The sequence below is a fragment of the Giraffa tippelskirchi genome, chromosome 11 (assembly GCF_054371585.1).
Source record: "Giraffa tippelskirchi isolate mGirTip1 chromosome 11, T2T-mGirTip1v1.2.pri, whole genome shotgun sequence".
Lineage (NCBI taxonomy): Eukaryota > Metazoa > Chordata > Mammalia > Artiodactyla > Giraffidae > Giraffa > Giraffa tippelskirchi.
In genome coordinates, this window is record NC_137285.1 from 147,229,494 (window position 1) to 147,255,376 (window position 25,883).

The 25,883-nt window shown below is 42.9% G+C and overlaps 1 protein-coding gene across 1 annotated transcript in view; it reads right to left on the reverse strand.

Moving 5' to 3' along the window:
- The window catches only part of NUP160 (nucleoporin 160), a 42,401-nt gene extending 18,544 nt beyond the window's left edge, over window positions 1-23,857 (reverse strand). The window contains exons 1-20 of the mRNA XM_081538829.1: window positions 23,735-23,857; window positions 23,353-23,464; window positions 19,475-19,685; window positions 18,724-18,946; window positions 16,552-16,630; window positions 16,110-16,224; window positions 15,294-15,452; window positions 13,576-13,653; window positions 13,201-13,298; window positions 10,726-10,810; window positions 9,081-9,149; window positions 7,216-7,299; window positions 6,766-6,936; window positions 5,723-5,822; window positions 5,281-5,446; window positions 4,693-4,820; window positions 4,441-4,601; window positions 2,476-2,609; window positions 1,542-1,612; window positions 481-640 (exon numbers count right to left, since the gene is read on the reverse strand). Of these exons, the coding sequence (XP_081394955.1) occupies window positions 481-640; window positions 1,542-1,612; window positions 2,476-2,609; window positions 4,441-4,601; window positions 4,693-4,820; window positions 5,281-5,446; window positions 5,723-5,822; window positions 6,766-6,936; window positions 7,216-7,299; window positions 9,081-9,149; window positions 10,726-10,810; window positions 13,201-13,298; window positions 13,576-13,653; window positions 15,294-15,452; window positions 16,110-16,224; window positions 16,552-16,630; window positions 18,724-18,946; window positions 19,475-19,685; window positions 23,353-23,464; window positions 23,735-23,834 (2,504 nt within the window). The 5' untranslated portion in view covers window positions 23,835-23,857. The remainder of the gene's footprint in view (window positions 1-480; window positions 641-1,541; window positions 1,613-2,475; window positions 2,610-4,440; window positions 4,602-4,692; window positions 4,821-5,280; window positions 5,447-5,722; window positions 5,823-6,765; window positions 6,937-7,215; window positions 7,300-9,080; window positions 9,150-10,725; window positions 10,811-13,200; window positions 13,299-13,575; window positions 13,654-15,293; window positions 15,453-16,109; window positions 16,225-16,551; window positions 16,631-18,723; window positions 18,947-19,474; window positions 19,686-23,352; window positions 23,465-23,734) is intronic.
- Window positions 23,858-25,883: the final 2,026 nt, after the last annotated feature.

A 25,883-nucleotide genomic window follows, 5' to 3' on the forward strand; every position in this document is an offset into this window, starting at 1 on the left:
TTTGATTTCTGGTTCCTCTGCCTTTTCTAAAACCAGCTTGAACATCTGGAAGGTCACGGTTCATGTATTGCTGAAGCCTGGCTTGGAGAATTTTGAGCATTACTTTACTAGAATGTGAGATGAGTGCACTTCTAATTTTAGCTAGTATATTGCCCAAGCATACTATGCCAATGGATACTCAGTAACTAACACAGGGCTTGGCATATAGAACCATTCAATAAATATTTGATAAATGTATGTTTTAAAAGAGATCTATGTATTAACTGTGTCTGCACCAATAAAATCTGGCTCAACTCCTGAGCAAAAAAACAAATTAAAAAAAAAGGGATACCTGAAAATAACTATCATTTCTTATTGGGATTGGGGGGGGTAAACATCCAACCTCATTAAAATTTTTCATTACACAGGCAGAATATTACTGATCTTAAGAGTATTTGGATAGAAATAAACCTTTCAATTAGCTTTTAAATGAAAGGATACAAGAGCTGCAATAAATAATTGGTAATTGCAGTGATCATCTCTGGCCAGTTCAATCCAGTTTGGCTTAGAGGTGCCTTTGGTTGAGAGAACAGATGAGATATAATGTGTTTTCTTGCAACTTCTTGGAAAAATAATTCCACAATTGTCTGAGGGCTGGATACTTAAAAATAAAAAGTTTTATCAGTCACCAGCTTGTGACAGTAGGATCAATTTTCAATTAAGACAGCCTACCGATTCATTTTACGCCTGTAACAAAGAACACTTATTATTTAAAAACATAAAATGCATCACTGGTATAATCAATGGCAATATAAATAAAAGCAATCTGTAAACCATGAAGTACTATATAAATGCAATAAACAAGCCACTAAATAAACATTACAGTCATGCCATTTCTCTAGAAGTGTTTCCAATAAATATAATCCTAAGATTCTAAATTTTATACCAAAACACAAAATAAATTCTCCAGAATGGTTCTCAAGCATGAGAGGACTCCTTTTGAATATTTGCTCATGAAGACAAGATTACAAAAGCTATATGAACTTGGTAAATTAAAAAAATGATTAATCACTGGAGTATCAGTATACAATGGAAAAGCAGTTGTACATATGTATATGCATGTGTGTGTACACATATATATATGGCTTCCCAGGTGGCTCAACGGTAGAGAATCCGCCTACCACTACCAGAGAGATTGGGTTCAATCCCTGGGTTGGGAAGATCCTCTGGAGAAGGGAATGACAACCTACTCTAATATTCTTGCCTGGGAACTCCCATGGGCAGAGGAGCCTGGGGGGCTACGGTCCATGGGGTCATGAAGAGTGGGACATGACTGAGCACACACATGTGCAGATACACAGGCAACACCCTTCATTTATGTCTGATCTGATACTGCTTGTCACAACCAAAGAGGTCTCAGGACACAGCTTGCTTACACCCTCTCAAACCGAAAGCACAGCCGAGGCACCTTTTCTAAAGCAAAGGTGGCAAAAGACCACTTTAATGAACATGCAATAAACACCAGACTTAGAATCAAATGCATGCAACAGTCCAATCCTTACCGAACTTGTTTGCCGTTAAAGCACCAGAGTCCGTTAGTTCCAGTACTGATAAATGTTGAAGATTAGACTCCCTGTGAGGAAAGGGGAAAAAAACCAAAAAGCTCGATGAATCTTCCGATGATAACATTGCTTCAACAAGCTACCCGATTAAAACACTGTCAGCTTCACTAATAAATGACACATGAAAGCTCCACTGAAAGAACACAAATATGTGGAAAATGAGCTACGGTTTAGCTTATCATATCACCCAGTGATCCTTCAAGGAGAAGCCAGAGCAGAAATTTCTTAGGCCTCCGTGCCACGAAAAGCCTTCCCTTGCCAGAAAACGAAGTGGCTTATCTAACTGAAACATGAGTCTTCTAGGTACACATTACATTTTCTTTCTTATTTTGGTTATAAAGAATCTCAGTCTACTCTTGATAATTAGCATATTTTTGTGTGTGGCCTAACTTTCTCTGTGACCTCAACTTTAAAAAAAAAAAATATTTATTTTTAACTGGAGGATAATTGCTTTACAATACTGTGCTGGTTTCTGCCACACGTCAACACGAATCAGCCACAGGTACCCAAACGCCCCTCCCTCCTACTTCTCACCCCATCCCACCCCCGCAGTGGTCCCAGAGCACCAGGCTGAGCTCCCTGAGTCACGCGGCAAATTGGCCTCTTCTTATTTGGCTTTCCACAGGATTTGTCTTTACATTACTCATACACACATATAATAATACATATTTATTACTTTCATTCTTTTTTTTATATTATTTTCATTCTTATAATTTGCCTTTAACCTTTAGAAAATGGAGTTATCTGAAAGCTCTGAATTTTAACAGCATATCACACTATGGCATAATATTTAATTTGTTTTTCTATCAGACAGTGGAAAAAAATCATTAAGCTCACAATTTATTTTTAAAATAATTATAACACTGAAACTCACAATGTGTCAACTGGAACATCAGTTGCCAAGCACTGACTTCCCCACTTAAGGAGGTAGTAAGATAAGAGTAGGGGAGCTGTCCGATGCAGCAGGTCTTGCTGGGCTTGAAAGAGCTGGCCAGCTCCCAAGATCACCTATATGTCATGGGTGGGCGAGTGAGACAGTAAATAGCATTTAGTAACGATAACCCTTAGGTTCAGGTGGCGGTAAAATAACCAACACAGTTACAAAGGGCATACATATAAGCGACACACCTATTACGTTCTGGGGTAGCAGGCAGCAAAAGGATCTACCCACTTAACAGCACAAAATAATAAAAAACAGCTCACCAGGTCACAGGAGCTGATGGTGAAAAAGAAAACAGTAACAGTTTAACTTTCACCAAATTTGTAGGTTCAGGACTCAAGAAGAGGAACAGGGAAATCTAAGACATTTCTTAATCTTCTGGTTTTGGGGAAAAATTCATACAAGCATTAGAGGAAAACGTGACAAGAATATCAGTAGCCTTAAAAATGTGTGTAACTTTGGGACTTCCCTGTTGGTCTGGTGGTTAAGACTCCATGCTTCTACTTTAGGGGCACGGGTTCAATCCCCGGTCAGGGAGCAGACCCCACATGTACCTGCTATGACTAGATGCAGCCAAATAAATAAATATCAAAATACATAACAAACTCAAAAAAAAAAAACAAAAACACCCCCCAAACAAAACAAAACACAGAACCACAAAGGGAATCCCATGCTGGTCTAGAGGTTGGGACTTGGGCTTTCACTGCCAAAGCCTGGGTTCAATCCCTGCTCAAGTAACTAAGATCCCACGAGCTGTGAGGCAAACAGACAGACAACTTTCAGGAAGGGTTCCTGCTTCTCCTTGGTGGTCCTAAACCAATCATCTTCGGGAATGTTTTCTCCTTATTTTTTTACCTGAAATTCTGACATTAGCCATGTACTTGAGTTAATAAATTCTGATTTAAAAAGTATAAATACCCCTGGGAGCTCCAAAGAGCTTTCAGTTATTTATATATTAATATGAATTAGTTTAATCCGATTGCTTCCTTGTCAGGCTCAGATGAGTGAGATAAATGGGCCTTCTAATGGCGGGCAGAAAGGTTAACTTTGCAATGTAAAACAGTCAAGGAGGGGAGGAGGGGGACAGACAGGGACAGCGGTCTGGCAACAAGAGCGTGGTTCTTAAGAAGAGCAGGATGGGAAGGGAGGCACACAACGGAGTGGCTGCTGCTGCTGCTGAGGCGCTTCAGTCGTGTCCGACTCTGTGCGACCCCACAGACGGCAGCCCACCAGGCTCCCCCGTCCCTGGGATTCTCCAGGCAAAAACACCGGAGTGGGTTGCCATTTCCTTCTCCAGTGCATGAAAGTGAAAAGTGAAAGTGAAGTCGCTCAGTCGTGTCCGACTCTTAGCGACCCCATGGACTGCAGCCTACCAGGCTCCTCCGTCCATGGGATTTTCCAGGCAAGAGTACTGGAGTGGGGTGCCACTGCCTTCTCCCAACGGAGTGGGGAGGACCCCAAACAAACTCTGCAATTTCAAAACTGCGTAGGGTAAATCCTGTACTGTAGAAATAGAGAAGTCCTTTTTCTCTTTCTTCCTCTCTCCTCCATCCTAAATGGTACCCTGTGATCACATCCAGAGGTGTACTAATAATACTACATTTTGGGAGAGCCATCCTAGAAAATGATCCCACCATTATATACACAAAGGCTAAGAGTAAAACAACCTGCTTCATATACATTCTTTTTTTTTTCCATACACATTCTTAATCTGCAATTTTAGGCTCACTCTTTCTTAAATCAACATGTATTCACAGAAGACCTACGAAGGGCCAAGCGCGTGGGACACAGCAGTCAACACAGACGGAAGCCCCTGTGCTCTCACAGCTGATGCTCCGCGACGTGCCTGTAGGTCAAGACAAGGCTTCAGATCTTACAAGCTTTCCCCCTAGTACTTACCGCATCTCCTAGCCTCATTAGTAGCTGCTGTAAGATCAAAAGGTCTCGGCAGATGAGGAAGCGCGTGCTGGCAATTTTACACACACTGCTGCACACGACATGCCCTGCCGTGCTGCTCCCGTAGAGCTGAGAAAGATTCATTCGGATATTCAAAGGCTGAGCTGTGAATTAAAAAATAATAATAATCAAAAAAATTTAACTGTATTATTGTTTCTCTAAATCAAAAGGTATATTCATTGCTTTTTCATTTACCTGGGTTGAATCCCTTTTCCATTTCTACTTCTGTTTCATAATCCATTTCCCGTATTAGAAGTCCAATGGCATGGATTGGGTTCCTAATCTCCTGCAGTTTACTACAAATATCCTCCATCACATTGTCTCTATAAGGAAATCAGAAAACTATTACTTCTGAGAATGTATATGATAGATACTTTATGCCCTGTAAGGTAAATGCTCTATGAAACGGAAAACCAGCCATATAATACAGGAGTGAAGTAATCACTGTGGTATACCAGATACTTTCATGCCATGTAGCAAATTTCCTTCATTTTTTTTCCAGAAATGACAGATAAAATGTATCAGAGGAAAATATGTTTACATTTTAGAATTTACAGCTCAGTTCATAGTTAATAGCTAGACCATAATTCATGAGTCTGTTTCCAGATTTGAGTTCATGTGTTAGATTTTCTGTTTAAAAGCTGAAACAGCTACTTAAAATCATGGCAACTCACTTTAAGCTGCTACTTTGTACATATCTGAACGTACATTTAAACCTGATATTGACACGAAGAATTGCTAAATTTCCATTAGGAAATGGACTTTACCCTAAATTCTCCTTACACATCAATAGTGATCAAATCTTCCAGAATCTGTTCTGCAGCCTTCTCTGGAGACTGTAGGTTGTAACAGCTCATTTCCATCATCACTGACATATCCATAGTTACTGCCTCTCCAATCAGCCGAAGGCATTTCATAAGACACATGACATCCCGAGCGACGTCCACGTCTGAAAGTGAGAGGAAGGTGACACTCGTGTCTCAGGCTCAGTCAGCGGAGAGCTGCTAGTTAGTACGATACTAAAAACAATACGAATGATAAATGACAGCATCTATCTGAAGTCTTGGAGATGCTCAGGTCTCTTCAGTTTTTTTTTAAATGTACAATGAGGTACACTGACCAGGAAAGGTCACGGTGGCGGTCGATGTTTTTTGCATCTGTTTGAATGAAAGCACAGGGCTTATGGAGAAAGGCGCTTGAATGTGTACATAATAATCACTCTTACCATCAGATATGGTTGTCTCATCCTCTGTCAAAAGACTCTCATCAGGGAGGAGGTATAAGTGATCCGCCAAGGAGGAAGGCACAAGGAAAGACAGGCACCCCTGCAAACGCAAACCTCCCAGTTATGTTACTTTCTCAGCGAGTGTTTAAAGGTGTAAAATAGCTGAGACCTGAATCTTACCATGAGGAGATCCCAGACAAATCCAAACTGAGGGACATGCTACCAAATTACAGGGGTAGCCTTCAAAGGGAGTCAGTGTCAGGACTGACACTGTCAAGACTCTGCCTTGCAATGCAGGGCACGGGGGTTTGATTCCTGGTCGGGGAACTAAGATCCCACACGGCCCGGAGCAACTAAGCCCTTGTACCGGACCTAGGGAGTATGTGTGTGGCAACAAAAGACCCCGCAGGATGCAACTAAGACCAGATGCAGCCAAATAAATAAAGATTTTAAAAAGTCAGTGTCATGAAAGACAAGGAAAGGCCGACAACAGTTGGAGATTAAGTAAAGAAACATGACAGCTCAATATATGCAAGATCTTGAATTGGATCCTAGATCAAGGAAGAAAAATTCTAAGCACAGCTAGTAAAATATGAATATAAACCAATATCAAACTGCCTGATCTTTAAATCGTGCTGCAGTTAGGAGAGAATGCCGCTGTGCTTAGATACACGCTAAAATGTGTCAGGATCAAGGGGCATGATGTTTACAACTAACTCGCAAATGGCTCAAGAAGAAAAGCAAATGAAAGGTAATAAACGGTGAATCTGGGCGAAGGGGATATAGAAGTGCTTTGTGCTAGTCTCACAACTTTCAAATTAGGAATCACTTCAATGTAAAAGGTGAACAAGATGCAAAAAAGTGTAAACAGTGTAGAAGGCTATTTACACACAAATTAACTGTAATTTTGAGGATGCTCCCCCCCCCAAGAGAAAACCCACCAAAGTCCTAACAGCTAAGTGCAGTGTACAGCAGACACTACGTTCTGAAAGAGCCACTGGAGCAGCCTCCAGGCGCTCTCCTGTGCGTTACCGCTCACTTACTTTCTTCAACAGGCACACCATGTTTGTGTGCGGATTCAAATGCAGGGCAAGCGGGTGAGAAAGGGCTTCCTGATACTGAAGACAGCAGGCATAGAACTTGCACCAGAATTCCTGCTGTAAATTTCGAAACTCTTCCTGGGAAAATTCATACTCTGTTACACTTCCTTGGAGCTGGCAAAGGAACAAAAAAAAAGAAATTCCTGATACCATTTGGGATATTTTCTTCCACCAAACATAAATGTTTAATATCATTTTATTAAACTATAGGGAAGTGAATACTCCTTAATGTATATATGCCATAGACTCTGTAAATATGTATCTAATTCTTTAATCAAAAGGTTTAGAAATTTATATTTCCTAGCAACAAGGTCCAATGAACAATTTCTCGGTACCAATCTGCCCCACAGTGAGATGAAAGAAATTGTCTTTCTTTCTTTAATCAAACCTCACCTCACTTTCAACAGCTAAAGTAACTTCTTTCTTTAGTTCCATCCAGGAAAGATCTAAATTTCTCTCAGTTCCTCGACAGAAAATCTGAAAAGAGACACAAAGAGACAGTTAGAGTACCACATAATACTAAAAACTAAATGAAAAATACTCCAGAAGACATTGAGGCAATATATAATAATACAATAAACACTGGACATGCGTGAAATAACATATTTACTCTTAACATTGTGCAAATAATTTCTAATTGTGAGATCACAGCAAGTTGAAATAGTTTCTATAGTCCAGGATAAACTATAAAAACTCATGAGCCTGCAAGAATTATAATAGGGTACATTTGGGTCATTACAAAAAACAGAAGGAAACAACGTCTGCTGCTCAGCTGGGAGGAAGAAGCAAGATGACGCCACATATATACATCCTGACAGGCGCGAGGGTCAGTGAGAGTAGTGATGGAGGCAGGTCCCTCCAGTGGGAAAGAGTCTCCTGGAGTAAAGCTTCCATCGGCGCCTTACTGATTATTCAGTATCTCAGTCTGCAAGAGACCCCACGAGGAATCGTACATTTGATTACTGTTAACAAGAAGGGCTGATGAAATCAAAGAAATAATGCCTCAGAAGTAAGTGACCATGTCATCGTGGAGTTTTATTAGAGAGAAAATAGAAAACATAGAATAGCCAGATAATATTCAAGAATGTACCCAGAAGAAAAGTCAAGGATCTGGAAACCACATCACCTGGGAGAAAGTTAAGGGCCTGGGTATATTGAGCCTGGAGAAAGATAACATGGAAAATGCTTAAAATACTGGAAGAATTGTTTTATAGAAAAGAGCCATGTTCTATGAAGTTCCCAAAGAAAGATGCCACCTAAATGATGGAGGCTTAAATCTCATCTAATACTAGGATGAACTTTTCTTTGGCTGTACCACACGGCTTGTGGGATTTTAGTTCCCCAGACAGGGATTGAGCCTGGGCCCCAAGAGTGAAGGTGCCGGGTCCTAACCACAGGACTGCCAGGGATACCCTGGGATAAACTTTTAGGGGCCCCAAGAGTGAAGGGCTGGGTCCTAACCACAGGACTGCCAGGGGATACCCTGGGATAACCTTTTAGGGGCTCCAAGAGTAAAGGGCCGGGTCCTAACCACAGGACTGCCAGGGAATACCATGGGATAAACTTCTAGGTGGCACAGTTCTAAATGATAAGCCACACGGGAGCTGAGATACTTGTCACTGGAGGCAGAGACAACTAGAAGCTGACTAGCTGTCTATCAGAGAAGCCTCAGAAGGTTATTTCTGCTTTGTGTGGGAGGTCAGATCAGGAGAGTCTAAGGGATTTTTTAATTCTTGAGTGATTATTTCAAATTCATGAAGCTAAGTGGTAATTTAACAAAGTCTAAGTGACTTGCATCTCTTATACCCTGTAACTTTGAAGCTTAGATTTTTTTTTTAGAGTTTTCTTGAACCTGAACCAAGTCAGAACTTGGCTGTACTAACAAAAGGGTAAAAACAGTACCAGCAAACCTATCCAAGAAAACATTTAAAATTTCTTTCTGGTATTGAGAGTGCACGCAGTGTAGTAAGGTATGTTTTTATAACTGTGTAGCTACAAGTTTCTCCTTTACTATTATTACGCTTCACTGGTCATCGGGAAAGTGCCCTTAATCCTCTCTCCCCATTGGGACTCTTGGTATTCTTATGGAAAGAACATTAAAAAAAATTACAGCAGTATTTATAAACACCTGTATATACAATTGCAAAACTATGTTGGGGTTAGTACGTGCAAAACAACAAAAATTAATAGTAATCATTAACTATATAATGATAGCAATAGGAGAGTCTTAGACCAACACGAAATATTTTTTCACTGACCTGTAAAGCTTTACATAAAGCTGCATTAATGAATCGCCCTGGTGTAAAAAGACTCTGCAAATACATCTCCTGTTAGAACATTGAAGCAAGAATTAGCATCATTCTAAAAAAAGATAAAATTTGGAAAAATCTGAATGAAGAATCCAACACATTAAAACCAAAGTCTGCATTTCTATTACATGAGTGTGGAAATTTTGCCCTCTGCATTAGGGCAGAGTGGCAGAGCATTTACATAGAGTGAAGCCTGTAGCATCTCTGAATCAACTGGATGTACTACACTGAGAATGCTGGTTCCTCACAGAGCACCTCAGTGGGTCAGTTTATCAAACGCCAATCTTAAAAGTGAAGAGTTCTTATCTAGGCTATTAGTCATAAACACCAGTAAGAGAACAATTAAACTAAGCTGGTTTCTACACCATACACAAAAGGCCTCATTTTATGGTTCACATATAAAAGGAAAGGAACCAACAAGAATAGGCATTATATATATAAAAAACAAACGAAACTGCAATAAGCTCTAACAAGTGGGGAAATGACGTAAGGAGAACAAAATGGAAAGTCTCATATTGTCTAATTATTTTGATCAAATTTTATAAACCAGATTTGCCAATAAGTAGCAAATTTGGTTGACTTTCATTCAAGTTTCCTTCCTTCCACTGAGGTTCTGAGGGATATTTATAAAATGACCAAAATGGAGAAAAACAAGAATTTTTAAAAATCAGCATGTGATTTTGACTTCTAGACGAAAGTGAAATGCCAATAAACTCTTGGGATTAAAAACATAGCAATATTCAATTTCAGATACTCAAAATGGGTTTTCCAATCCTACAAAGAGTTAATGTCTTAGACCCAGAGCCCATAATCTTTAAGCTCATTTTAACAGTAAAGAATCAAGTTTTTCTTCCGTTTATCTTGAGAATGTCCCTGAAAAGCAGGAAGCCTGGCCTCTTTTGTTATCTACTGCATTCCCTTTTAAAGTTGTGTTCTTCACAGCATATACCTCTATCAGAATTTATCTTGTTTCTAGTTTTTGCTTCTAGTTTTTATGCATCTATTCACACGGTTAGTATAGTGGACACTCATGGTCTGTGCCTGCCCAGAATCCATTTCCATTTCTTTTACTAACAAACCCCTTACCTTTCTCTGAAGAATCACTCCTCCTATATCCACACCCAACTGAACTTCACCCTCCACAATAAGAGGGTCCAGGTTGGACATATTTCTCATGCCAAGCCAGAATATTCTATTCCTTGTGATCAGAGTGACCATGCTAGGAATTAGCACATAACTCAAGCCAGCCCAGGGTCAACTCCACGACCTAGAACAGAAGCGCTCTCTTTTCTCTGGAGTTGCTAAGTTCACAGAGGCAAGCTTGTTCAGAAAACCTGCCCAACAATAAACCCCAAAAGGAGGAAAGCAGAATAGAGACAAAGGAGAGAGGAAGCCCTAAAGGCATTATTCCAGCCATGGCTGAAACCAGGTAACTCTGAACTTCTCAGCTGCACAAGCCAATACGTTCAGCTTAAGGCAGTTTGAGGTGGGTTTCTTTCATCTGCAGCTCAGAGTTCTGCTAATACAACTGGTTCTTCTCAAACTGATGATCAGGGTAAATCATCTCCTTATATAAAACTTCAGCGTCTCTTACTCTGGGGTCTTGATCATCTCGGATGACGATTTCTTCCTCTGGCAGAGGCTGCATAAAAACTGGACTCCACTGACCTGCAACATTACTACAGAGAGAAAAAAGTCCATCAGTCTATGTAAGGATGACGAATAAAAATGAAGCTTATGCAGTTAGCAGTATCTAGACAGGGAGGGTCCCATCGCTGACCTCTGCAACTGTTGCTTGATCAATTCTATTTTTTTCTGGCTTCACCAGGCAACATGTGGAATTTCCCTGACCAGGGATTGAACCCATGAACCCTGCAGTGACAGAATGAAATCTTAACCACTGGACCACCACGGAAGTGCTTGATCAATTCTACTTAAAATAGTTTTGAAAAAAATAAACATATTCACAGCAGAGTCTGGATTATAGAAGTGCTCTTACTTCTTTTAATAGGCATCTTCCTGAATTAAAACTCTAAACACAGATATCCAAATAAGAGCTAACTTTCATTCTACATTTACCATACGCTACATCTTCTGAGGCTGTAATTCTAGATACACTTCATGTATGTGCTTAGTTGCTCAGTTGTGTCCAACTCTTTGTGACCCCATGGACTGTAGCCCGCCAGGCTCCCCTGTCCATGGGGATTCTTCAGGCCAGGATGCTGAAGTGGGTAGCCTTTCCCTTCTGCAGGGGATCTTCCCAACCCAGGGATCGAACCCAGGTCTCCCACATTGCAGGTAGACTCTTTACCATCTGAGCCACCAGGGAAGTCCAAGAATACTGGAATGGGTAGCCTATCCCTTCTCCAGGGGTCGTCCCCAACTCAGGAATCAAACCGAGGTCTCCTGCATTGAAGGCGAATTCTTCACCAGCTGAGCTACCAGGGAATCCCACATTTCATGTATACCTTATGATAATTCATTGAAGGATACACTGCCCTCATTTTAAGATGTCGAAAGTGAGGTTTAGGGTATCTCACAGCTAGTAAGTTGGAGAACCAGGTTTCAAACTCATCTGACACTGGATTCTTTGCTTTTTTAACCCACTTTGCCTGGATGCCGTCTATAAGGAGTACTCTCTGTTTTCTGAGGTGTGGTTCAGGGTCAACCACTCTCAGAATTCTATTCTAGAATGTGGGTCATGAGGGACCCCTTGGGTACAATTACTTTATAGTTGACTCTTGAACAACATGGGGGGTTTACAGGTGCCGACCCTCAAAAACCCAGGTACAGCTTATTCAAATAACTATAGATCGAACAGTACTAGCGTAACTACTATGAAAAAGTCAATGTATTAAGTGGACCCCCACAATTCAAAATCCATGCTGTTCAAGGGTCAACTGTAGTTCCAGGAGCATCAAAATATGATCCAGGGAATCCTTCATACATTTCAGGAATTATACAAGTGTCTGATTCAAAACTGGTTCTTAAATGTATTCTGTAACTGTTAAAATCTTAAAATGAATATCATGTAAATAAAAATAACATATACCAAACATATCTAATATTAGAGATTATCAACATGTTAAACTGTGTTATAATTTTATACTCATAAAATATTGGTTTTGTTATATACTGGAGTTCATTATCTTTGGAGGAAAAAAAAAGGGTTTCTTGTTTAAAAAACAAAGTTTGAGAAGCACTGTACTTGCAGAATCTACTTCTCATCTTAGGGAGAGAAAACTGAGACCTCAGAGGGGCTGCAGTGACTTTTGGAAGTTGTGGGTATCAGAAACGGCCTTTGCTTAAAAGCAAAGGAAATGTGCAGATTACAAGTATTTGGGACCTTTCTCGCTCCCCAGCCACCTTGGAGGCTGCCCTTGGCTGGGGTCATCCCGCGCCTAAGGCAAGAAGACGGTGAACATGAAAAAGTCGCTGGAGTTGCTCAACTCTAAGCTCCAACCCATCATGAAAAGTGGGAAGTAGGTGCTGGGGTATGCGCAAACTATGGAACCGATCAGACAAGGCAAAGCGAAACTGGCCGTCCTTGCCGAGCACCCAGCCTCGGGGAAACCTGAAGGACAGTATTGCGCCACATTAGCCACAACAGGCCTCCATGCCTGCAGAGGTGTCAGCGTGGAACGGGCAGAGCATGGGAACAGCGCTCGAGCCCGCACACTGGCCACCACGGACGCAGGTCATCCAGGTCGTGCCGGACAGACTGGTGAAAAGTAAATCACGCACAGCTTTTCTTTAGTAAAGCCAGCCAGAGCTTGTGTGAAAAACAAACAAAAGAGGAAGTATTTTGGATATGTGCTGTCTCTCCCAATAAAGATGGTATATATACATTTTTTTTTACGTCATTCCAACTCTAAGAATCCTTTTTCTGTCCTAAAACTATAAGGTAAGAACACAAAATGAAATAGAATGTATGTCAGAAAACAGGCAAGCCCAGGGACGAATCTTTCAAACGCAAACATTTGACTGTTGTCCTATACAATGAGCTCCCTTCTTTTCTAAGTATGATTTTGCCTGGGGGAGGGTGGGATGACAGAGGAGAGGGCCCTACTGCTCAAAGTTGATGTATTTCACAGCTGTCTGGTTCTCAGCGTCGTGCCACAGGGCCCAGATATCCGTGGAGGTTAAGGCAAAGTCAACCAGCGTCTCCTGGAAGGAAATGTAGGGAGAAAACAAACAAAAACAAGTTAAAATAAGACAGGAAAGGTACTACTTTATGGTGAATTAAACTTGTATAAGCAGGAGAGGTAAAAACATGAAAACAAAAGATGGTACCAAGTGAATCTGGTAAAATCCAAATCAAATTTTGTTTGGATGAAGTTTCATTAAATATTCCACTCTAAGATTACAACCCCCTTACAACAGTTAAGTTAGCCAATACTTCTTTCCTGTACTTGTGTGATATGCAAAGAATGATTCAACCTACCTGAGAAGTGAACAGTGAGGAGATGTGATCTAGGCTATAGCGGTTATTCTCAGCGCTCACCAACTGGAAAACGCAGAACTGTTAAAACACAAGTTGCTAAGTTAACTTGAAATAACCAACATGCCATTTTTCTAAGCAAGCAAGACCTATTAGCATTCAAAAACCAGGTTTTTAAAAAAATAGTGTGGTAAAATATATGTAGCACTTACCATCTTTACTATTTTTAACTGTATAGTTTAGTAGTATTAAGTACATTTATACTTGTGCAACCAATCTCCAAAACTTTTTTGGTTTTTCAAAACAGCAACCCTGTATTCATTAAATCCCCCAGCCCCCCTCCCCTCCAGCTCCTGACAACCAGCATTCTATTGTCTGTCTCTATGATGTTGACTACTCTACATAATGGTATCTGTCTTTTAGGGGCTGTATTTTTACTTAGGACAATATCCTCAAGGTTTATCCATGCTGCAGCATGTGTCAGAATTTCTTTCCTTTTAAAGTTGATAATATTCCCTTTTCTGTAACTACCACATCTTGTTTGTCCATTCAGTCATCGATGGAGACTTAGGTTGCTTCCATTTTGCTGACATATTGAGTGCAGCACTTTCACAGCATCATCTTTAAGGATTTGAAATAGCTTAGCTATTCCATCACCTCCACTAGCTTTGTTCGTAGTGATGCTTCCTAAGGCCCACTTGACTTTGCATTCCAGGATGTCTGGCTCTAGGTGAGTGATCACACCATCATGGTTATTTGGGTCATGAAGGTCTTTTTTTGTACAGTTCTTCCGTGTATTCTTGACACCTTTTCTTCATATCTTCTGCTTCTGTTAGGTCCCTACCATTTCTATCCTTTATCGTGCCCATCTTTGCATGAAATGCTCCCTTGGTATCTCTAATTTTCCTGAAGAGATCTCTAATCTTTTCCATTCTATTGTTTTCCTCTATTTCTTTGCACTGATCACTGAAGAAGGCTTTCTTATCTCTCCTCGCTATTCTTTGGAACTCTGCATTCAAATGAATATATCGTTTCTTTTCTCCTTCGCCTTTAGCTTCTCTTTTCTCAGCTATTTGTAAGGCCTCCTCAGACAACCGTTATACCATTGTATTGTATCCTAAATACCTCATCGACATACAACAGCTAATGTTTGGATGATGAGCAAAATTATTTCATAAAATTAACTTCCCCTGCACTACTTAATAACACCTACACCCCGTTCACAACTCCATTTTTTTCACTCAGACTTTCAAACTAGCTCTTTCTTGTTTAGTTTTGGTTAACCTTTCCTTCCATGGGCTTCCCTGGTGGCTCAGCTGGTAAAGAATCTGCCTGCAATGTGGGAGACCTGGGTTCGATCCCTGGGTTGGGAAGACACCCTGGAGAAGGCAAAGGCTACTCACTCTAGTATTCTGGCCTGGAGAATTCCATCGACTGTATAGCCCACGGGGTTGCAAAGAGTCGGACACGACTGAGTGACTCATTTCACTTTCCTTCCACATTCCTTTAAACTCTCTACTCCCTCTCACCCTGAACTTTCCTTTGAGATCTTTTAATTCACATATTAGCACAAAAAGTGGAAACATTTTTTTGGTGGAAACAATGCAAGATACATCTAGAGGCTGATGTGAAGAGCTGAAAAGAGACTCAATGAGTCTGTAGCTACTTCTCCACGTCAGGACACACAGAATAACTCGCTATGTGCCTTATCTGCTTCATACCTGTCCTCGCTTTGGTGCATGCAGGTATACTCCCAGGTAGAGTCCCATGGAAGGGGAATAAGCAAGTCGCAACTTGTGTCCAGTCCCAGCAGTGAGTCGGAGATCTTTATTCACAGGGACAAACTCCAGCATGTCAGCCACCATCAGGCACATTTGGTCCTGCCAAGAAAAGTTTAGTAAGTAGTATTAAAGAACATTTAAGATGGAAACAAAGCTCCTTCCCTTTTTAAAGAATGCACATCTATCATATCTAGCACTGTATGTAATTTGTCTGCTGAACGGCCCTACAGGTTTCTAAAGGGCTGAGATGAAAACATTTCCTTGGTTTGATAGATAAAATCATCAGCTGCTTTGTATTCGAAAGTTGAATACTATTTTACCAACTTGCATTTGATTTTTTTAAGTTTTTATTAAAAAAAAAATTTTTGGCCACACTGTGTGGCATCTGGGATCTTAGGTCCCGAACCAGGGATCAAACCTGTACCCCCTGCATTGGGAGCACAGAGTCTTAAACACTGGACCACCAGCGGAAGTCTCTCAACTTGCATTTTAAAACCACATTTGTTCTGAAGTGAAGAGTATACTTTCTACCACTTCAACGTTTCTGTAGGACTCAATTTTCTAAAATAAAAATACAAAAATTTAGGGGAGAAATGTATGAAAAATTAAGTTAAATGAAACTGTCTGAATCTGGAAATGGCCCATCATTTCCAAAGAGATCTGATCATCTTTACAAGAGGAAACAAGATTTATTTCAATTTCTCTACAATCTGCAATCCTATTTTAACTTACAGTAACTATCAATGTAGCATTTACCTTGTAAGACCACATTCGTAGCTTATGATCTTGACACAGAGCAAAGATGAAGGCATCGTGCTCGACACAATGCACTGCAAGACTCAGGGGGCGATCTGAAGGCCCCTGGTCACCTCTGAAACGGAAGGCTGAGCATTAGAGTTTTACTGGTGCCAATTACCCGATCGTCAGAGTTTGCAATTTAAGAGATAAAATAAAATTATAAATGTACACTCTTAACGGAAGGAGCAAGAGTTTATAGGCTGGTATGAGATAACTACATTTTCTACTTGACTTATGTCCAGTTACTATGATAGATGGAATGCAGTGTTATGTAGACCCTTCTCCTTTCCAGTATAATGTCTATTTGTCTTAGAGTCAGACTGGAAGCACTAATGGCTGCTGACCAGGGCAAAAGATTACACTCTTGGGCTCTCTGACTCGCCGGCTGGAGACGGCTCACCTGATAGCCGCGGGCATCCAGCCTGTGAGCAGGCGCTGCATCACTGAGCTTTGTCTCAGCTCCACAACCGACACCGTCCCTGCAAGATGGACAACAGGCCAGTGACACCCAAGGCACCCCGGGACCGTACCCAGTGACACCCAAAGACAAGAGCATGCAACCGTGAACAAGGAATTCATAACGGGTGAGCATTCTATACCAAGGAAGTCTTAGGCTGTACCTTTTCCACAGACATTTCATACCTAAAATATTCTGAATCATTACTGGATCAATAGCTACAACACTTTTACATTCCGAGCGGAAATTTTTGCCAGTTACAAATGGTAACTCATGTTGCTGCTCAGAAGCAGCACTTCATTCTTTCCAAAAGCAACAGTGGGTACCTTTCCTGTGCTAGGCACAATTCTAGATGCGAGAGATACAGCAGTAAATACAACAAATGAAAACAGTCTTGTCCTCCTGGAACTTAGCATTCCATTGAGACGAAGGGAGAAGCAGAGACAGTTAACAAAAGTAAACAGAATGCAGTAAGTGGAGAAAAAGAAAACACGGAAAGGGCATAGTGAGTGGGGGGAGGGGGTGGCGTGCATGACAATTTTAAAGAGTGGTCAGATCCCCACTGAGAAAGGACCTAAAGGAGTTGATAGAATGAGCCACAGCGGTAGCTGGGGAGAGACTATTCCCACCAAAGCCTTGGAATCAAGATTGCCGGGAGAAATATCAATAACCTCAGACATGCAGATGACACCACCCTTATGGCAGAAAGCAGAGAAGAACTAAAGAGCCTCTTGATGAAGGTGAAAGAAGCGAGTGAAAAAGCTGGCTTAAAATTCAACATTCAAAAAACTAAGATCATGGCATCTGGTCCCATCATTTCATGGCAAACAGATGGGGAAACAATGGAAACAGTGACAGACTATTTTCTCGGGCTCCAAAATCACTGAGGACAGTGACTGCAGCCATGAAGTTAAAAGACGCTTGCTCCCTGGAAGAAAAGCTATGCCCAACCTAGACAGCATATTAAAAAGCAGAGACATTACTTTGCTGACAAAGGTCTGCATAGTCAGAGCTCTAGTTCTTCCAGTGGTCATGCCTGGGTTTGCAAATGGAACATAAAGAAGGCAGAGCACTGAAGAATTGCTGCTTCTGAACTGTGGTGCTGGAGAAGAGTCTTGAGAGCCCCTTGGATGATCAAAGGAGATCAAACCAGTCAATCCTAAAGAAAATCAATCCTGAATATTCATTGAAGGACTGATGCTGAAGCTGAAGCTCCAATCCTTTGGCCACCAGATGTGAAGAGCCGACTCACTGGAAAACACCCTGATGCTGGGACAGATTGAAGGCAGAAGGGGACAACAGAGGACGAGATGGTTGGATGGCATCACCGACTCAATGGAAATGAGTGTGAGCAAGCACTTGGAGATGGTGAAGGACCAGGAAGCCTGGTGTGCTGCAGTCCACAGGGTTGCAAAGAGTCGGACACAGCTGGGCGATTGTACAGCACCAAAACCCTTAGGCAGGTGTGCCTGGTGTGTTCCAGGAACCGCCAGAAGACATGTGGCTGGTCCAGAGAAGGAGGGGGGAAAGAATGAGAGATGAAGCCAGAGAGGCAGCAGGGCGTCACCATAGGATGCTGGGTTTCCTGGAGTGTCATGAGGAACAGCCCTGACACGAGGGCTTTGAGCAGTGGAACGGCATGACTCAACTTAGGTTTTAAATGTCTTGGTCTGCCTAGGAAGTTTCTGCGGAGGGCTAGGGACAGATCTGGGAAGATAATTAGGAAGCAAATGCAACAGTTCAGCTAAGAGAAGAGGGTAACTTGGAGCATGGTCACAGCACTGAGCTCCCTTGTTTCAGTTAAACTTATTATAGTTACAGCACCTCACACTGAAGATAGACATCAGTCAACTCATCTCTACTGAAGGCCTTAGAGTTATCTGTTTTCCTACATTCCAGTGAGCTGCAGTTCCTCTTTCACTGTATAAAACCCCACCCTCTTGGGAAAAACTGTAAAGTGTTAGGGACTCATTAGGCAAGCGATGATGAATAACCATTTTAGGGTGGTTTGGAAGCAGTTCCTGCACTAGATAATGGCCTTGGACTTCTAACATCTGTCTTAATATCAGTATTTCTTTGTTTAAAATTAAATCCGTGTTGCATTCCCCTTCTTACCAGGTACGTCATAAGGAGGCAGTTTAAGAACCAAGATTCCCCCGGAGGCAGATGGCAGAGCAAACATGGCCTCCCCCCCGTTGCTCAGCCAGGCTGCCGAGGTGGCAGAGCCAGCGGAGAGGCCAGGCACTGCTGGAATCGACTGGCAGTTGCAAGGATCCCGGAAATCAACTTTTCCAATGTCAGTGAATATTGACTGCATCTGACTTTCAATGGCCAACTCCTGTGGAGAAATGAAAAAGAAATATCTGTTAAAAACAAAGTAAACTAGATTTTGCTCAGTTCCTCCCAATTGCTATCAATGTTTTTAAAGTAAAAAATTTTTGAGCTGAAAAAGGAAGCTGTTCTTTTTAATGAAACTACGTTTGCAACTTAAAATGTATCTGATTATTTTAAATAGTAACTAGGAAAGTATGAGGCTTCCCCAGTGGCTCCTCAGTAAAGAATCTGCCTGCAATGCAGGAGATGTGGGTTCAATCCCTGGGTTGAGAAGATCCCCTGGAGGTGGAAATGGCAACCCGCTCCAGTATTCCTGCCCAGGCGATTCCATGGACAGAGGAGCCTGGCGGGCTATATTCCATAGGGTCGCAAGAGACAAACATGACTTAGCGACTAAACAACAACATGAAAGAATGCTTGGTTAGGGCGAGCGAGGAATCCATCCTTTCTTTACTTCCAAAGGACATTGCTCTGATACTAAATTTATGACAGAGTAACTTGAGAAATAAAGGACATTACTTTACCAACTTACACTCCTATACATCCGGGAAGGGTGTGGTAAAAGCAATCTATGCACTGTCTGATTGGTTAATATCAAGATTATCACATGATTCTGAGTCTCAGAGACATGAACTCCTCCAGGTAGAAGGACACAGTTTTGGAATTTGAGGCGAACTGCATTATTCAATAGATTTATGTCCAATGACTCTTCCACCAGCTCCAATGTATCTCCAGAGGTTTTCCTATTAAAAAGAAGAGACATTTGTAAAAAACAACAACAAAAAAGAGTTTATGCTTTTCTTTCTGATTGTTGCATGGAAATGTATGACAATAGTTTTCAGGTGAACTCTAATTAAAAAATTTTGGATAAGCAAACTCAAATCAACTCTGAAATTCCAAACCACATTGTATAGTCTACAAAACACAGTATTATATACAATTCAACTATTATTATATGATTCTGTTAAATGGAGACATTTCCAAACTTGACAGTACGTTTAGAACAAAGTGTTAAGTCGCTTTAGTTAGTTCAGACTCTTTGCAACCCTATGGACTGCAGCTCTCCAGGCTCCTCTGTCCATGGGATTCTCCAGGCAAGAATACTGGAGTGGGTTGCCATGCCCTCCTCCAGGGGGGATCTTCCCGACCTAGGGATTGAAACCAGGTCTATTTTGTTTCCCCATTGGCAGACGGGTTCTTTACCACTAGCGCCATGGGGGAAACCTTTAGAACAACAGTCAATTCACTCAAACTCCACCAGGATTAAAATTCACACCACACACTCACACCTTATAGTGTAATGTGGCCTCTACATATAATTACTATAACATCAAACTGCAGTGATCTTATAAATGTGGGTGTTTCCCTTCTAAAGCTTCCTCCTGCTAGGAGGCAGGGTAGACGCTTCCTCAGGTACAGCTCTGCTATGCGGTAGCCTTGGAACCATAGACAGCGCCATGCTGGGAGTGTCCTAACCAGCGTCACCTCACCTACCGCGCCACCCGAGTCTACTCTCTGTCAGCGGTCTTCTGCCCCCAGGATCTAACGCCTCATGATCTGAGGTGGAGCTGATGCCATAATAACCAAGTGCACAGCAGATGCAGTGTGCCTGAATCGTTCTGAAACCAGTCCCCCTACCCCAGGTCTGTGGAAAAATTGTCTTCTGTGAAACTGGTCCTTGGTGCCAAGAAGGCTGCGGACCGCTGTTATAAGTGATCACCTTTGGTTTAACAGCTTTGACTGACAATTTCTAAATCTGTATCTTATTCAGCCCACACTCTCCACTCCTCTCCTGACTACTGCCTCAACCTTGCAAACTACACCTGTCCCAAACAGAATTCCTGGACCCAACAAACCAGAAAAAACAGCCGCTTCACCTGCACTTTTTTTCCAACTCATGGATGGCGTCTCTATAACTTCCAGGTGCTCAAGCCAAGAATCTGGGGTTCACCCTTGAATCTTTTCCTTCTATATACCCTACATCTGATCTGATACTAAATTCTAACAAAATCACCTTTAAAACATATCCACGATTAGAACATTTCTCACAGCCTCTAACAATACCAAACTCATTTTAAGCCACCATCATCTTTTGTGTGGATTGTGGCACCAATCTCTAATTGGTCTCCCTGCTCCCACCCCTTCCTACTACACTCTGTTCTCAACACAGCAGTCAAGCAATCTATTAAAAACACTGATATTCATAATACTTCTTCACTTAAAACCCTCCTCTCACTCAAAATAAAAGTCACAGCCTTAAAATAACTGACAAAGCCCTAATCTGCCCCTTGGCTACCTTATTCCTCTATCCTTCATTTTCTCAGTAGCAGACTTCTGGCCCTTTGCCATTCTTTGAAAACAACACAAAAGCTCCTGTCTCAGGATTTTTGCCCTTTTTCTTCGAAGGCTGTACCTGAGATCTCATCCCTTGGGTACCCTTACTTCCTCTGCTCAAATGTTAACTTATCACTGGGTCTTGCCCAACTACCCTTTGTGAAATATTAAAAACAATAATTCCCCTTCTCTCTTCCCTGTTCTACATTCCACGTATCACCTGATGAACTATTATTTGTGTTTTGGGGTCACTGTTGTTGATCAGCTCCCTCCACGAGAGCAAGGACTGTCTGCTTTATTCCCTGCTATGTCCCCAGTCCCTAAACATTCACTGGAACATACTGTATGTGTGCTAAGTCGCTTAACTTGTGCCTGACTCTTTGCAACCTATAGCCCTATGTAGCTTGCCAGGATCCTCTGTCCATGGGATTCTCCAGGCAAGAATATTGCAGTGGGTTGCCATGCCCTCCTCTAGGGGATTTTCCTGACCTAGGGATTGAACTCACATCTCTTGTGTCCCCTGTACCGGCAGGTGGATTCTTTAGCACTAGCACCGGAACATATTAGGCACTCAAAAATATTTCTGAAATCAATGAGATTTGCACCTCTAACATAGGTCTTTCTTCTGAGCCTAGAAACTTCAACGCCTACTTGACACTGTCAAAGAGCAACTACACAGACACTTTAACAGCACGTCTAAAAGAATTACATAACATCTCTCCAAAACCCATCTTCTGTATCTCAGAGGATGGCAAGCCTCCTGCAGAATATCTGGTCAGTCACACCAAAAGACAGGAACTTGTCCTTGCTCCCTCCTTTTCCGTTACCATCCTCTATCCCATAGTCAGTCTATCACCAGGTTCTAATGAAGCTACCCTCTAAGTGTATCTTGAATCCACCTATTTCTGTTTTTCTAGCCACTCCCACAGCTGAGTCACCAATGTGTCTTACTTGGTCCATCATAAAAGCAAACTGTTCTTCTGTATTTTACCCATCCATCCCAAATCTACTTTACACTAAGTAGACTGATTATTTTAAAATGTGATTTTGATCATGTTAGTAATCCTTTATAGACTTTCAGTGACTGCATCCGCTTGCCAGCTCTCGGGACACGAGTTTGATCCCTGGCCTAGGAAGATTCCACATGCTACAGAGTAACTACGCCCGTGCTCCAGAACCTGTGCTCTGCAACAAGAGAAGCCACCGGAATGAGAAGCCCGTGCACCGGAACAAAGACCAAGCACAGCCTGAGGTCCTTCATGATGAGTCCAGCGTGGCTACCGAGTCTCAGCATCTCTCACGTCCTTATCCATTTTGCCCATTTGCAGTTAAGCTGCATCGATCTTTAGTCAATTCCTCAAACCTGTCAAATTCTTTTCACCTCGTGGATTTTGGAGAGAGTGATCCCACTTGCTCAACTGCCCTCTCCCGCAACACCTTGCCTGGCTAACCTTTCACCCTTCCGATCTCAGGTTAAATGTGATTTCCTTTAGGCCTTCCCAGCCCCACCAATAATACTTGGTCTTCCCATTATCCTCTCAAAGCCCTATTCTTCTCCTCTGAGGCAAGTATGAAAAATCTGTATTGATATACCTACATAAGAACATTAGCTTAATGCCTTTTTCTTTCTCAAAACTGCCCCATGAAAGGTACGTCCACTGCTGTCCTCACACTGCCACACCTTGCATGATGAAAACGGTGATTGTTTCGTTAGTCACTTCGTCCCCAGGACATCTAGCAGTGCCTGACAAGGAAAGGCTCAAACACATTCACAGAAGGAAGGAAGCTGTGAGGCACTACAAATACATAATGGGTTCATGTTTAAAAACTGGTCTTTGGGGCTTTAGCCCTTATGCTATGTTTCTTCTGCTTTTAGTGTTGCCTGGGAGGTTACCTCTTCCAGAACCCTGGGCCTCCTTAATTCTCCACCGATTAAAACATAAATAGAAAGCAGTCTTTGTGTCTTTTCCTGTCTACAACCACTTCGGAAAATGAATGACACCTTAGGGCCAGCCACGAAAATTCAGCCGCCGAACGACCCGACCTTCCAGAGGGTTTGCCAAACACAGCACTTACCAATGAATGAATCTGTTTCTGGTGACGGAGAACAGCTTGCCACTTTCCACATAGTAGAAGCCTCCCGCGCTCTCACCGTATTTCACGGCTCCGGCCGCTGCATTTGCCGTTCCTGCAAAAGGTGAGTGGTCAGCCTGCACACGTGCTTCTCTGGGGATGACATGGACTGAGGTCGCTGAGAAAGCAGAGGGGGACGGACTGACCGTCCATACAGAATGAAAGGGAAGGAAAGAGGAGGAAGCAGGACACTAAGGTAGCTCTGATTCCTGTGCTAATAGGCATGTGGGCTCAGAAGGGTAACGGGGGGCTTAGGGATTCAGGAATCCACCGGAGAGGCCCGAGGGGAAGGTTCGGGTCGCGCTCTACTGGGATGCTGCCGTACCAATGCCGCAAACGGTGAACTCCCGAAAGTGCCTCGGCCTTGCGCGCTCAGCGCCGCTGAGCTCCACGAAGCTCCGCTCCACGGCTCCCGCCGCCGCCATCTTCCCGCGCCGCCGCGAGGCCCGACGGGACCCCAGCAGGGCCGGGCGGCTGTCGTCACTTCCGGGGGCCGGAGCGGGCGGGCAGCGGAGAAGACCGGAGAGGTCGAGGTTGGCGGGGTCCTGCGTTGCGAGGCTTCCACCGAGTTAGCTGGAGACCAGGTGCGCAGGGAGGGAGCCGAGGGAGAAGGGGGCTGGGGAAGCCTGCGGACCCTGCCTGAGGAAACCTTTGCGTGGCCGGCTAGGACGCCCCAAGGGGCGGCGCCATTTTTCCCGGCGTCCTCGGGGCAGGAGGCGGGGCCGGGCTTGTTTCCATTTTAAAAACGCCGGCGCGGGCCACGGGGCTCTGCCTGCCGTGAGGGGCGAGGTCCTGGGAGGTCCGGTAGACGGGCGCCCTCTGCTGGGTGTCGAGCTTGCGGTCGCGTCTCCCTGCGTCGTTGTGTCCGTCAGCGCACCTCCGCTCTGTCTTCTTTTATTCACCCTTAACCGACCCTTGGGATGGGATGGCGGGTGATGGGGGCGGGGGCAGTGAAGGGCAGAGTGCCCTTTTATGTTGGATTTTTTCCGAGAGACTGTATACGTGTATTTTTGTATAATGAACCGTGATGTATTCAGGTAAACATTGATGCTGCTCCCTGCTGGAGTTACCTAAATGCTGCTCACTTGCATAGGTGAAAGGAATTTGCCGTTTCTTCCATTTGTGATCTGGGTGTTTGGAAACACCCAGCTTTAGTCGTATGTAGGGGGCTTACCCAGTGGCTCAGCGGTAAAGAATCCACTTGCAATGCAAGGAGGTAAGGGTTCCATCCCTGGGTTGGGGAGATCCTCTGGAGGAGGGCATGGTAACCCACTCCAGTATTCTTGCCTGGAGAATTCTGTGGACAGAAGCTCCTGATTTGCTACAGTCCGTGGGGTCTCAATGGGGTAAGGTTGTCCATGGGGTCACAATGGGGTAAGGTCCACCTTACCTGTCTTCTGAGAAATCTGTATGCAGGTCAAGAAGCAGCAGTTAAAACTGGACGTGGAACAACAGACTGGTTCCAAATTGGGAAAGGAATAGGTCAAGGCTGTGTATTGTCATCTGGCTAATTTAACTTACATGCAGAGTACATCATGTGAAATGCCAGGCTGTATGAAGCACAAGCTGGAATCAAGATTGCTGGGAGAAATATCAATAACCTCAGATATGCAGATGACACCACCCTTATGGCAGAAAGTGAGGAAGAACTAAAGAGCCTCTTGATGAAAGTGAAAGAGGAGGGTGAAAAAGTTGGCTTAAAACTCAACATTCAAAAAATGAAGCTCATGGCATCTGGTCCCATCCCTTCATGGCAAATAGACGTGGAAATAGTGGAAACAGAGACTTTATTTTTCTGGGCTCCAAAATCACTGCAAATGGTGACTGCAGCCATGAAATTAAAAGACGCTTGCTTCTTGGAAGAAAAGCTATGACCAACCTAGACAGCATATTAAAAAGCAAAGACATTACTTTGCTAACAAAGGTCCGTCTAGTTAAAGCTATGGTTTTTCCAGTAGTCATGTGTGGATGTGAGAGTTGGACTCAAAAGAAAGTTGAGTACCGAAGAATTGATGCATTTGAATTGTGGTGTTGGAGAAGACTCTTGAGAATCCCTTGGACTGCAAGGAGATCCAACCAATCCATCCTAAAGGAAATGAGTCATGAATATTCATTGGAATATTGGAGGCAGGACTGATGCTGAAGCTGCAACTCTAATACTTTGGCCACCTGGTGCTCAGAACTGACTCTGGAGAAGACCCCGATGCTGGGAAAGATTGAAGGAAGGAGGAGAAGGGGATGACAGAGGATAAGATGGTTGGATGGCATGACTGACTCAATGGACATGAGTTTGAGCAAGCTCCAGGAGTTGGTGATGGTCAGGGAAACCTGGTGTGCTGCAGTCCATGGGGTTGCAGAGAGTCAGACATGACAACTGAGCTGAACTGATGGGGTCACAAGAGTCAGACACAACTGAACACAGCACAGGGTAGAGTAGATATTCAGTTTGGGGGGAAGATAGTCCTTTGCAGGGG